This window comes from Sphaeramia orbicularis, chromosome 16, assembly GCF_902148855.1.
Source record: "Sphaeramia orbicularis chromosome 16, fSphaOr1.1, whole genome shotgun sequence".
NCBI classification, from domain to species: Eukaryota; Metazoa; Chordata; class Actinopteri; order Kurtiformes; family Apogonidae; genus Sphaeramia; species Sphaeramia orbicularis.
The window spans coordinates 18,468,904-18,482,807 of NC_043972.1; the positions used below are offsets into that span (position 1 = coordinate 18,468,904).

The following is a 13,904-nucleotide window of genomic DNA, read 5'->3' on the forward strand; positions in this document are numbered from 1 at the left end:
CTCTGCTTTTAAGTGGCTTCAGATATGACCCATTTGGATGTTCAGAGGCTCCATCGTGAATGTGGAAACACTGTCATCTTCTGCAACATTTTTCACCAGTAAAGCCCATGTAGTTTGACAAATGACAGTGGTTGTAGACACTAGTCTTTATCTTCAGTCACAGTATATTTTCCTAAAAGTTGTTTTGTTCAGTTTTGAAATATGATGATTAGGAAATTAAATTTAGGAAAATACCTCATTTTCACTAAAAAATACAAAAGGCGGAGAATAATATTATTTTAATAAATGATAAATCACTTAGGAAAAGTTGAATGTAGAGAAAAATTCTGTTGTAAGTCACCAAAAAACTAGGTCTTTAAATAATAATATAATAATACAAAGAAAATAATAAAAGTGTCCTATGTATTTCTGTGTTTTTATGTTAACTACTATATTTTATTTTCATCCTCTACAAGCTTTAATCAGTTATGTATTCAATAAAAATACTAGGGATAACATATAATTATTCGTATATATTTAAGTATAATGTATATTCCCATGCTTGTCTGACCACTGTTGCTGCCTTTGCAACTTTCTCAAACTCTCGCGTGATTTCCGCTGAAGTGTCATGGCCGCCGTGAGGAAGCTGCAGCTCTGTGCTGTTTCTCCAACAGGGAAACATTCCGCTTCGGTTATCTTCCTCCACGGTTCAGGTGCTTAGAACTCTCTGACTCACTTCTGGACCTTACTGTTGATTTTAACATTAGACTGTAAATGACTTTCGCTGCAGTTTGTACGTCGAGTCGGAGGTTTCGGTTTCTGTGTTGCTCCTGTGGGTTGTAGCTGTCACAAATGACCGTGTACTGGAAGGCAACACAAGTGAACGTGAAGTGTTCATAAACCTGAGATAGTTTACTTAACCCTTTCAGAGATACGTTCATTGTCTACTGTGTATTAAACTATGCACTGTCAGACCCTTTTTATGACCCCTGCACTTACTTTCCATTCATTTACAGTTAATTATTTACACGTGAGATTTAATGACCTACAAAGACCCTTCAGGATCATTCAGTCATTCAGTTTAGGGGCCACATACAGCCCAATATGATCATAATAACCTGTAAATGATGTCAACTCCAACCTTTTATCTATGTTTTAGAGTGAAAAATGTACAGTTGCATTATTGAAATGTGTATCTCTACAAACTATCCTTTAAACATGTGAATAACATGAACTACAATGAACCTAAAATTTATTGAGAAAAATAACTGCAATTTTAACAGTATTATGCCTCAGCTTACCATTTATATATGTGCATTACAACTTAAAGATCGCAGTGGATCTACAAAGAAACAAAACATTTACTAACTGGCATAATATTGTTGAAATTGCACTCATTTTTCAGGTTATTCACATTTTTTGTGAAAGGATAATTTGTATATGTAAACATTTTCATGTAATTTAGTTTTTATACAGTAAAACAGAGAAAAGTTTGGAGTTGACATTATTTATAGGTTGTTATAATAGTATTTTACTGGTCAGACCCACTTGAGATAGAACTGTGCTGTATGTGGCCCCTGAACTAAGAGGAATTTGACACCCTTGACAATTAATATCTTCAGTGTATTTTTTGCATTTCACAGTACATGTTTTCAATTCTACCATATTAGGCTACTTTAATATAACTCCACAAGCATTATCAGCTTAATGCAACCTACATATAGTATATGTGACATCCTCATTGTGCAGAAAGATGTCTCACAAAGACCTCCGTTACTATAGATTATCACAGACTTATTTGTTTTTATTATGCTATGGACACTTAAATACAGTGACTATGATGAAGTGTAAAGTATAGCAGTAGCATAAATTAGAAATGCTCTTGTTAACTACAATTACCTCAGAATTCTACTTAATTACAGTCCTTGACTAAAAGTACTCGGTTGCACTCCTTTTCACTGTTCTATATGTTAAGTTATTGTTAAAATATGTTCTCTGTTTTCTTCTGCAGTCAGTTGCTTGTCTCTCTGAATTCTAACTTTGCTTTACATTATACTGTCCTCGATTTGCATATTATAAAATAGCTTATAAGTGAACGTTAGCTGTATATGTATTATGTTTTTATTACTTGGAATACAAGTTAACTATTTAGGAATGTCTGTGCATCTGCTGTGTCGCTAATGTGTGTGTGTGTATAATACTGTTTTGTTTCTTTGTGCAGGTGACACTGGGCAGGGAGTCAGAGCTTGGGTCCGAGATGTTATGGTGCCAGATCTGGCTTTCACCCACATCAGAGTCATTTACCCAACAGCTCCGGCAAGGTTTGTCTATACTCGTGTGTTTGAATGATAGTTTACCAACAGCATTCAGACTGTTCATGTTAGATATATGGAATCCAAACCTTACCAATATCCAGTATTCTAAACAAAGCTGTAATGATGCAAGTAAAATCACTGAACTACAGACTGCTGTAAAACTGACCTCTCATTGTCTTCTCAGGCCATACACACCTATGCGAGGGGCTCTGTCTAATGTCTGGTTTGACCGTCACAAGATCTCGAGGGACTGTCCAGAGCATCTAGAGTCTATCGATGCCATGTGCAGCACCTTAGGGACCATCATTCAGGACGAAGTCAATGCTGGAGTCCCCAAACACAGAATGATCATCGGTAAGGATCACACGTCCCTCTGTCAAACATCTGTCTTGTGCTGTATCCGAAGCCACTGTCAGACTGATATGTGCATCCCCAAACTTCTTAATATTCACAAAATCTTGCAGGAAGCAAACAGGTTGTGTGTAGAATTTGCTGAGTAAGGACCTCAATTTGTGATACAAGCAATTTTCATGTTTTCAGAACTCAATTAATCATATTAATTAGATATATTACATTAATCTAAAACTTACCATGTAAATATGGCCCCTGAACTACAAACTATGTAAAGTCGAGCTAGTGATATATTTAATGTAATATTATATTTTAATTCTTCAGTGACATCTGTTTCTGGTTTGTCTGCTTTCTACATTAGATGATAATAAAAGTAAAATGTTGGTGATGTGATGCAATATTAGCATACAGAAGGACCCCCAAATCATGCACACTTAAGCCTAAGTCCTTGGAAATTGCTGAAATGAATATGAATAGACTTCTGACTACAAAGAGCAGATACTCCAGGGCAGCAAATCATTGTAAATGATGCATAATCCGTCGACTATATTCTTAATAACTTGGTTGTTTGAGTGATAAGATCTCAAAAAATGGTGAAAAAAATACATTTAAAACGTCTTAGATTAAAACACAAGTACATTTCTTGTCTTCAGACCTGCATGACTCTTGGCATGTTCTCTCTCTGCTGCTGAGAATAAAAAAGTTGAATAACTCACATTGCACTTATTTTGTTTAGTTAGATGTCAGATTCAACATGACCAAGAAAATTCAATTAACTAAATTTAGCAAAATAGGGAAATTATCTGAACTGTTTGAGGTGTTAGACCACAAACACAATTATGTGTCACATCACAGTACATCATGTATTCATACTTATTGTACTGTGACTTGAAAATGATGCAGTTATTTGGTGAAAATGTACAGATTTTAGACCTGGACTGTGATGTTTAAGTTGTTTCCTTAAAAATGTCTCAAACCAATTAATCACTTGTCAATATACTTGTCGGTTAAAACATTGTCAACTAATCCGTTCAGTAAATAATCACTGCAGCTTTAAAGTACAATAATGTTGTCGGCTTTATCTCACAAATTTGGTAAAGATAATGGTCAAAAATATTATGAGATAAAAAGAAAAAAAAAATCAAATCCCCCAAATGTCACCATCCTCTGAAAAACCTAAAACTGACAAGAAAAAACACAATTGTGATTAAAAATACTGCTATAAAATCTCTCCACCTGATCACCCACTCCTAGTTTTGGTGGTTTTTGCCTTTTTGGAAAAAGAGTCAGCGTCAGCATTTACAACTCACATGACTGATCAGGTGAGCGACCCCCAGATCATGTCATAAAGCATCATAAAACATGGTTTTTAGTAGCCAGAGGAACCGCGCACTGATGAGGAGACCAAATGATTCCTCGGTCTGGGCCTCTGATGCTTTTGTGGCTGAATGAAGTAAATCCCTGCAGCCAGGTCCCAACATCTGGTGGAAAGCCAAAAGCTAGACGGCTGAAGGCTTTTATAGCAGCACATTAATGTAATCCTGGTTTGGAATCACATGTTCTGCTCGCATGTGGACTGGAATGTTTGGAAATCCATCATTGGTGGTAGAAGTAAAAGTGCTGACATCACAATGTGAAAAATACTCCACTACAAGTACATTTTGTAGATAATACTCATATACTATTACTAAGGAGTCTATGGTCTGCTTTTGAAAGCTTACAAAGAAAAACTATTATATACAGAATGTAGTTAAATTATTAAAAGTCCAGTGAAATCATCCTGTCAATGTTTTACTTTATGATGTATCCATGTAATCATTAATATTTCCATTCACAACTGTATTAATCAGTAACAAAAACATTTCTTTGTCTTTATATCAAATGTGCACAATATTAGTGGTGTTATTTGGGATTTTCTTTCTTTTAAAAATAGTGAATTGGCTTAAAGGGAAATGGAAGCGTTCTTTCTAACTCAAAAGAAAACAAAATGATACCAATGTTGAAGGATCTTAAAGTTGTAATACCACTGATGGCTACTGGGGGTACTTCCAAACAAGCCCAACTTCTATCAAAAAAAATGAAGTCATCTGATACTCATTCTGGTCTCATCGGTTTTATTTAAGACCCTCCAATACATGATCTCATGGTCTATCTTTAAACTTTTCCTTTATTAATTAGATCTCAGGTCAAATAGAAGTTTTGATGATTAACAGGTTTGTTTGACAGCTCACCAGATCAGACTTTTAGATTTTTGTATTAAAAAAAAAAAAAATTTCCTGACAAACTCCTCGACTGCATCATGTCGTCCTGTTTATTCGCTTAAAATCCATTTATGGAAACACACAGGAGCAAGATTTGTGACTCCAAAATGAATCTGAATCTGAAATATCTTTAATGCTGCTTCAAAAAGTCCTGGCTCTGATAGACTTACATGGAATGTCTTTCTAAAAATACTAAGTCAGTGAATTGTTCCAGGAGTCGTTCTGGTTTCATTTGTTTTATCTGTACTCTCTAATAGGAGTTATCATGGTCCATCTTTAAACTGCACTCAATTTTAGTATAAACAGAAAGCCGTCATGTCATTTGGAGCTTATATTTATTGAGTAAAACATTTTTTCTGACACATTTCTAGTAGTTTAAGTTAAGTTACAGCAACAACTAAAATGACTAAATAACTAAAATGTTTGATGAAGTTTAGTTTCAGAAATGTTCTGTGTAGCATTAGCTCACCATTGACCTCTGTAGCTCTGCCCCTTTTATCCAACTATGGTCACTTCCTGCTCTACAGAGCCGAGCTGGCAACAACAGCTTTCTTTGAAACACCAGAGATGTCACAGCTGTATTATCCACTACTTATATACAGAAGTGGATAAACGCATATAATTATCATTTTCTTTATTTTTCTTTCTTTGCGACTTTTCAGAAGTTCGCTCAAACTCGCTTGACATCTCTGTGGAAACATGGCTGCTGAATTGAACCGGACTGGACTGTGTTCAACATAATACAGAAGCTTTATACAGTTGCCCTCCTTTCTCTCTGTGTCAGCAGCTCTCTGAGTTCTTGCGGAGGCTGCTGAAGATGCCATCTGTCAGCCTTCCACTCCCTCACTGTCTCTGTTTCCTCACTCCCCTTCTCTCTCACTGGATCCTTTTTCCTCTGTCTTCCTCCTCCTCCTCCTCCTCCTCCTCCTCCTCCTCCACACACCTCCGTCTGTCTTGGCCTGGCTGCTCCTGACTCCCTCTGTCATGATACAAAACGAAGGATGCAACTCATCAGGTTTCCGCGTCCTTTCATATGCTGCCAGGGGAGAATAAAAAAAGGCTTTTCAGTGGGGATTCTTGGGTCCCAAAAAGCTTTTTACCTCAAATATTCTGCTTATCAAGTTCACATATAACTAACAATGAAATGAAACCACTCGGATCAAGTACTATAAACATTATGGCTGCAGCAAGGTAAGAGTTCCCACAGGAAACATATGGGAGGCCATCGAGTATTTTAACGTCAGCAAGTGATGGCTGCACATGAAAGGGGAAACCGCTGAGAGCAGTGGGAAAGGGGTTAACCTCGGAACCCTGAAATGTATAAGTGTATAGGAGTAGTAAGGGGGGAGGGATGGCTGACAAGATTGTGTGAAAGATTCTGTGTCGAGGGCCAGAAAAGCCCCTAAACTCGACTCCAGAGAAAGTGAGTGAAAAAACACATGCTCCTGGGAAACTGCTGAAATATTATCTTACTAAATCATAACATTTTGTCATTAACTATAAATACTCGCTGGAGTCACTCGGCAGCGTTGGAGCAACGCGGCGTTGTGTACCTAGAGTCCACTTCCCCGGGCTGACGGAGTGACAAGCGCCAGAACTTTCCATGGAAAAGGTTTTTGAGGAGGCCGGCTGCAGGCTGCCGTCTTAATGTTTTTAAACGTGCAGGAAAACGAAATTCTCCGACACACACTTCACACCGGTTCAGGTCAATGTAACGTACGGACATACTGTGAAAATTCACATCTTAAGTCCACACCGGTACTTTGTTTATGCTGCACATTTTTATATTTTTGAGTCTTGTTCCGGATGCTCTGCACAGTTTTCATATTATTAATAAGATGTGAAAGAATTGACTGTTTAACAAGATGAAGCGCCAGGTTAGAAGTGGTTTGTACAATGTCGGGAAGTTAATGTGTCTGGTCATCGTCATCAGCCTTGATATCTTTAAAATACTGTCAGTTAGTGTCTCTTGGGGAAAAAAATAGAGCTGAGAGAGCAGGTATTTCTCTGGCTTCATTTTCACCTCCACAGAGCTGATCAGTCACTGCGTGGGTGTGAATGTTTTTAGAAAGTTACAGAAATTGTCAGACGCAGCCTATTCCAACACTGGAAATGTGTGAGGAGGGAGTTACTGAAGGTATCCGAGCATTACAGAGGCATTTGGGAGTATGAGTGTCGAGTCAAGTTTCTTTATATAGCACATTTAAAAACAAAACATCGCCAAAAGCCCCCACACATCAGACAAATAAATCCACTGGAACAAAGTAAAGAAAATTGAGGATCCTTCTAGTCATGTTATAAGACATCTGATTATAATAATGATTGGATTCTGATGGTTTTTTTTACACACAAAAATGCTACAGCATCTGATTATGGACATATTGTTCATTTCACCAGTTTTCTGTTTCATTTCCTGATCTCCTAAAAGTTCATTCCAGTGTCTGAGGAGTGATGATTTCAGGATTCAACAAAACACTTAATGAGGTTGAATAATACACAACTTGGATTTAAATAACAAGTAGGTAGTATCCTTCCATTGGATAATTCCTGCAGTGATTAGTGTTTCAGCTGCAAGAAGTTGTTTAACCCTAAATGAACTGAAGCAGAAGCTTCTTCTGATGCATCAGGGTGAGAAGAGAGGTGGATTAAATGATTACCCATCATGCCTAGTGCCTGCAATACAAGCCTGTAGGGGTAGAGTTATGATCCGGGGTTGCTTCAGTCTTTCAGGTCTTGGTTCACAACATTGCGTGTCCATAAAATGATGGGAATAAATGTTGTGACAATGCAAAAATGTATCATATGTCATGGCAAATGTGTGCTGTAGTTAAAGGTAAAGACAGTCCAGTGAAATATTAGAATGTGGGTCAATGTATTTTCATATCAGCGCCAACGTTTCCAGTCATGTGATCTCTGAGTTAGAATCAGAATACTTTATTAATCCCAGGGGGAAAATATTGGGTGTTATAGTTGCTCCATTCAAGTTCAATAAAAAAAAAGTAGCAGGAAACAAAGTATCAATACAACAAAGAAGAGAAAGCTCTAAATATGCAAGCATATAGATAGATAGATAGATAGATAGATAGATAGATAGATAGATAGATAGATAGATAGATAGATAGATAGATAGATAGATAGATAGATAGATAGACACACACCAAATATACATATTAAATTAAAACACTGTATTAAAACACAATTAGAACAGCAATTTGTACAATATGTACTAGACAATAAATTATTAATATGATAATTAAAGTGATATACATGAATAAGTGTCCAAAAATATACTTGTGTGTAATTATACTCATTCCACTTCTTCTCCGTCACTTCGGTTTACGTCTTTGTCCCTTTGTTTGTTTGTTTGTTTATTTGACAATTTCATGAATCTTAATTTGTCGTCAGCTTTTCAAGGGGATTGTGAAGATAATGTAAACAAACCCTTAATAATAACACTATTAGAACTGTCCTGCTCAGCTGACATGGCCTGTTTATCTTTGTAATTACAGTATTTTACAGTGTATTGTACATAAATGTTACACTGACCAGTGTATTTCTAGCATCACTGTCACCTGTAGATGTGCTAATAAGTTTATTTCTGTCCATTTATAGCAACACGTCAGCAGCCCTCAGCACTAAAGTGTTCAGATTTAATCCCTATTAATTTACAGTGTTTCTGTGATGTATTATTTTGCTGCTGCTGAAGAAATGATGATGAATTATTGAAGTAAATCTACAAAATGTGTTTGGTGCAAGCAGTGAGTCTCATTTACAAAGTTACATTACAGTGTCAATGCTTTTGATTCATCATCAAACCCTGGCTGGATTGGCAATTAATGTCCAGGAAAATGTGGACTTGTCTTTATCTAATTATTGTCAATATTGTGGAAGTTGGTCCAAAATTTCACAAAAATCCAGATTTCTAATCGGATAACAGCAACAAAAATCTATGCTACACAGCCTAAGCCTAAACTACAGGTAAATATATGACTGTAACTCACCTACATTTTATAAGAACTGAGAAAATCATGAGGTGTGATTCTTCCTTAAAAGATCGACATATGATATTTTAGCTGGATCGCCCAGACCTACTGCGGCATTAATCCAGGTTCATGTAAAATTCTGGTTTCATTCTTCCTTCATATATTTTTAACCACATATACACACAAAGTCAGATCACCTCCATACATGTCACTTTGGACACGTTGAATCGAGCATGTAAATTCCACTCCACCCCTCCTTGACTCGCTTCCTCTTTCCCTCGCTCTCTGACAGGATGATGGGTACTTCACACTTCCCAGATGTACACACCGTGCCAACATGTACCCAGATGTGTGAGATTAAGGACAGACTCATGAACGCCCTCTTATTCCAAGGCAGAGAGGGAAAAAAAAAAAAAGCTGATGATGTGGAACTGAGAAGTCCTATTCATCTTAATGTTTTTTTAACTCAAGTATTTTCCACCATTGACTGCATTTAATACCTAGAGTAAGCTCCTGTTACTCATGAGTTGAACATATGACGTTTGACATTTTATTATATGACATTTTATTTACTAATTCTGTGCCTGGTTTCATAAAAGGAAATATTTATTTTTTCCCAGAATTGGAGTTGATGCTTCCAGCTGATGCATTAGTTGATCTTTTCTCTTTTTGTGTGGAATCACAGGGGGATTTTCGATGGGAGGAGCCATGGCTCTGCACCTGGCATGCCGATTCCATCCGGATGTAGCAGGAGTTTTTGCTCTGTCCAGCTTTCTCAACAAGGACTCAGTGGCTTTTCAGGTATCAGATTCTTATCGCATTCTTCCGGCCTTTATAGTAGAGCCCTGATGAGATTGTATTTTTAGGTGCAATAATGGCTTGAAAATAAATGTTACTGAGATTATTTGTGTTGACATGTAGAGCAGAGACGTGGTGGAAAATAGTTGGAAAATCATTTCATCAGTGCAGTAAAATGAAGACAGTTTGATAATGAAATATTTAAAAAAAACACAAAAACCAACCTTTAGTCAGATCAGTCCACCATCCCTGTATTATATTCTGTTCATGCCACTCTTCCAATTACTAGGAGTTAAGCCTTAAAGAACTTAATAGCCACCACAGACCAAAATTAGCTATAGATCTAAAGCAGTTCAAGTAAAATGCCGTTTTCCCAGCTTTTCGTCTGCATCACATGACAGATTTTGGACGTTCAGAGGCTCTGCAATGAATGTAGAAACACCATCATCTTCTGCAACATTGTTTAGCCAGTAAAACCCATGGAATCTGATAAATGACAGTGGTTGTAGACCCATGTTCTTAGGTTCAGTTAATGATTTATTTTGCTGAAAAGTCACTTTTTGTAAATTTTTCACAGTTTTGATATAATGAAGTTTGTATGTACTCTGAGATTTTATGAACATTTACATGATCAGTAAATTAAATATAGGAAAAAGCCTGATTTTCACTGGAAATGCAGACAATAAAATAGTAAATAGTCGACTCTGTCTTCAAAAATTGGCCCAAATTTGAGTCTAAACAACTTCATTTTTACCTTCATTTTGCAAATGCAATGGAAAATATTATAATCAATATTAATAAACTTAAGAAAGGTTAAGTATAGTGAAAATTCATTTGGAAGTTATCACAAAAGTAGTTCTACAACTTTCTTTGCTAGGTCACAGTAATGCTGACCTTTGACCTTTGGCAACTAAAATAGACTCAGTTCATCTTTGTGTCCAAGTGAACATTTGTGCCCATTTTTGCAGAATTCTGTCGAAGTTTTCCTCATATTCATATCCTGGTGTTATCCAAGCTGCTTGTTTACATTGGTATTTATTTGACACATCCTTTGTATGTTTTATCATTTTGTATTTTATCAGTTTCTAATAAAGCACTATATATAAAAAAAACATTATAATTCAGATGCATATTAATGTTCACAATAAATAAATTGCTGATCATGAGTTACATCAATGTTTGACACAATATTCATAAAGGACTCTGCTCTGTGAAGTGCACTTCAGATATTTCAACCAGAAACTGTTAAAAGAACAGTTTAACTAATTCATCTATCATATGTTGAATTGTAGTTTGTTGTGTAGAAAAGGTGATTCTGGGAAGCTAAATGATGCAGAAGTCTTTGAACCTAAATTTTGGCGGAAAACTGTTCCTATGATCTATATATAAAATTGCCCACATAGAATAGAACAAACACAACCACAGATCTGCCTAAAGTGAAGACGTCCTACAGTAAAACAGTGTATACAGTTGTATTCCTTGTCCTTATCCGTGCTGTGACTTCGTCCAATGTAGGCGGTTGAAGACCGGGCCCGAGCAGGACTGTCCCTCCCTGAGCTGTTCCAGTGTCATGGGACCAGTGACGACCTGGTTCTCCACCAGTGGGGACAGGACACGTCTACGCTGTTGAAGAAGGTCGGCATGTCGACCACGTTCCACTCTTTCCCTGGACTCTACCATCAGCTGTGTCAGCCTGAGATGGAGCTGCTGCACAGCTGGATCTTCAGCAGACTTCCACCAATCGCCTCCTGATCCCATCTACCTCCAGATGCATCATCTAAATTATGTCACATGTCTTCCAATAAATATGTCTTGTTTTTAGGGACCGAGCCGAAAGGTGAGGGCCTCTCACTCTGTGAGTGAGTGGCCTTGCCTTGAAGGCCCTGTTGTATTTAGTTTGTTTTTAGGCCCGAGCCGAGTAACGCCGGCGCAGGGCCTATTGAGTCTGCAGTGGGCACATGGGGATGAAAATGCTAGTGACGAGGTCGCCTTTCACCACTGTCGCCACTCTCACTCATATTCACATTCACAGCAGTGAGACCTTTCTGAACATGTACTTGTCATGGACACAAACCACATATTTACACCTGCTTGGAATGAATGGGAGTCAGTGGGTGATGCCCTGTCGGGGTCAGTCATGTGAGTGTAAGTGCACGGCATGTGACATTGGACCCCACGGAGACGTGGGGGATCTTGAGAGCTTTCAAATAAAGCCAAATATGTGGTTGCCATGGAAACGGCTATATAATTGCTGCTCAGATTATTATTATTATTTATTTTTTATTTTTAGGCCCGAGCCGAGTAATGCCGGTGTAGGGCCTTTTGAGTCTGCAGTGGGCGCATGGGGGACGAAATCACCAGTGATGCGGTCGCCTTTGGCCACTGTCGCCACTCTTCACTCATATTCACATTCACGGCAGTGAGACCTTTAAGAACATGTACATGTCATGTACACAAACAGCATATGTATAATTATTTAACCCTTTATAGAACACTCATAGATATACTCTGAAATTCAAAATTGTAGTGTGTTATGGGAAGATATAACAAGACTTTATTACTTTTGTGAAATTTTTCAAAAAATTGTTATCATATTGAAAATCAAGGTCAGTGAAGTTACCATATTTAAATCCTTGCCTGTATGTGGCCAAAAAAACCCACAATAAAAATATAAAAAAGAAAAGCACATGTAAGATGAAAGGAACATGTATTTTAGAACACTGGACCAACATCAGTGCTGATCCAAACCCCTGTCCACATCCACATTATTCCTTTGAACATCATTCCTTACATTAGTACCATTACTTCATGGTACCTAACAAAGCAGGTACACTCACTGTTCATGCAGAGGGGGACCTTACAGACCCTGAGGGTTTGTTGCCTCACTGTCCTCACTGTAACTGTTGCTGTGACTGTCTTGTAATGTGAATATGTGCAGAAATAACCAAAAATAGTCACTTGCCCGATAAAGGGTTAAACTCATGCATTGTACTTTTATTTGCAACAATCTAAGAACTATAAATGAGCAGACTTGGCCAAAAGAGCAAATTTTCAAGGCACCTTACAATTAAGTTACAATAACTCAAAAAACAACAGAAAATGTCAATCATTATAATGTAGAGATCATCTTAATTTAACATTGAGCTGTTTTCCTACAGATGGTTTTAGTAGACTAGAGGGTCCGTCCTAACAGTCTGCTCTGGGGCAGTTGGAACTACCTTTTGTCAGTGCTATAGCGAACACCGACATAGGATGCACATTAGTCACCTTCGACATGGTTCTTCTATGTAAAAACAAAGTAAAATTTTGAATTCCCTCAGAAGCTCACTGAAAAAGTTGAAGCTGATTTGAAGCTACTTGTGGCAGTGACTGAGGTGTGCCAAAGGCCAGCGTTATGACTCACATCAGTTTTCAGGATAAGGCAGTCACTGAAGAGACCAGCCCCTTGTGCACTTCTATTCACATTCCTGAGACCACGCCACACCCCTCCCCTTTAATTAACTTCATGGTTTGCCCTGAGAGGCCACTTGAGATAGGAGGCCGAGGAGGGAGAGGAAGTGAGATGTAGGTGAACGAGGTCAGGGAGTCTCTGGTGAGGGGTTGATAGGAGGAGCCCAGGGAGTAGACTCATAGATTTATTTATTTACTCACCACACATACCCCATATTAGAGGAAACACGTTGGCTGATAACAATAAATATGTTTGTAATGGTACAGTTCCCAGATGCTTACATATGTTTTCCCAAAGGAGTGTAAATAACAAAAAAACAGCACAAATCTCTTGCCCATGAGCTGAACATTCAATTCGCTACTAAATATCAATCAATCAAATTTTATTTATATATCATCACATCTTAACAAAAGTTATCTCATGACACTTTATATTTACAACTGGTGTAAACAAGACTCTTAACCCATAAAGACCCAAACATCCATCACCGACCAAGGTCCTAATAGTTTTGGATTTTTCATTATAGTTTAGTTTTATTTAGTTTTGACTTTTTTTCTCTAATTCAGTTAGTTTTAATTTGTTTTTAAAGCAGGTTTGCTAGTTTTTATTAGTTTTTATTTTTTTCTAAAAGCTTAGTTTTAGTTTAGTTTTAGTATTAATTTTAGTTCTGTTGTATCTTTTACCTTCTTCACCATCGTATTCAAATAAATCCCAGATAGGACTCTGCTGCTTTTTCCCAACTTTAGTCTCCATGTTTTCAGGTAGA

The 13,904-nt window shown here is 37.3% G+C and overlaps 1 protein-coding gene across 1 annotated transcript; it reads left to right on the plus strand.

Moving 5' to 3' along the window:
• The first annotated feature begins 592 nt into the window (after positions 1 to 592).
• On the plus strand, positions 593 to 11,915 carry lyplal1 (lysophospholipase like 1). Its single transcript, XM_030157212.1, has 5 exons — positions 593 to 692; positions 2,201 to 2,300; positions 2,479 to 2,648; positions 9,575 to 9,690; positions 11,203 to 11,915. The coding sequence occupies exons 1-5, from the start codon at positions 608 to 610 to the stop codon at positions 11,437 to 11,439; spliced, it is 708 nt and encodes a 235-aa protein (XP_030013072.1). The 5' UTR covers positions 593 to 607; the 3' UTR covers positions 11,440 to 11,915.
• The last annotated feature ends 1,989 nt before the right edge of the window (positions 11,916 to 13,904 follow it).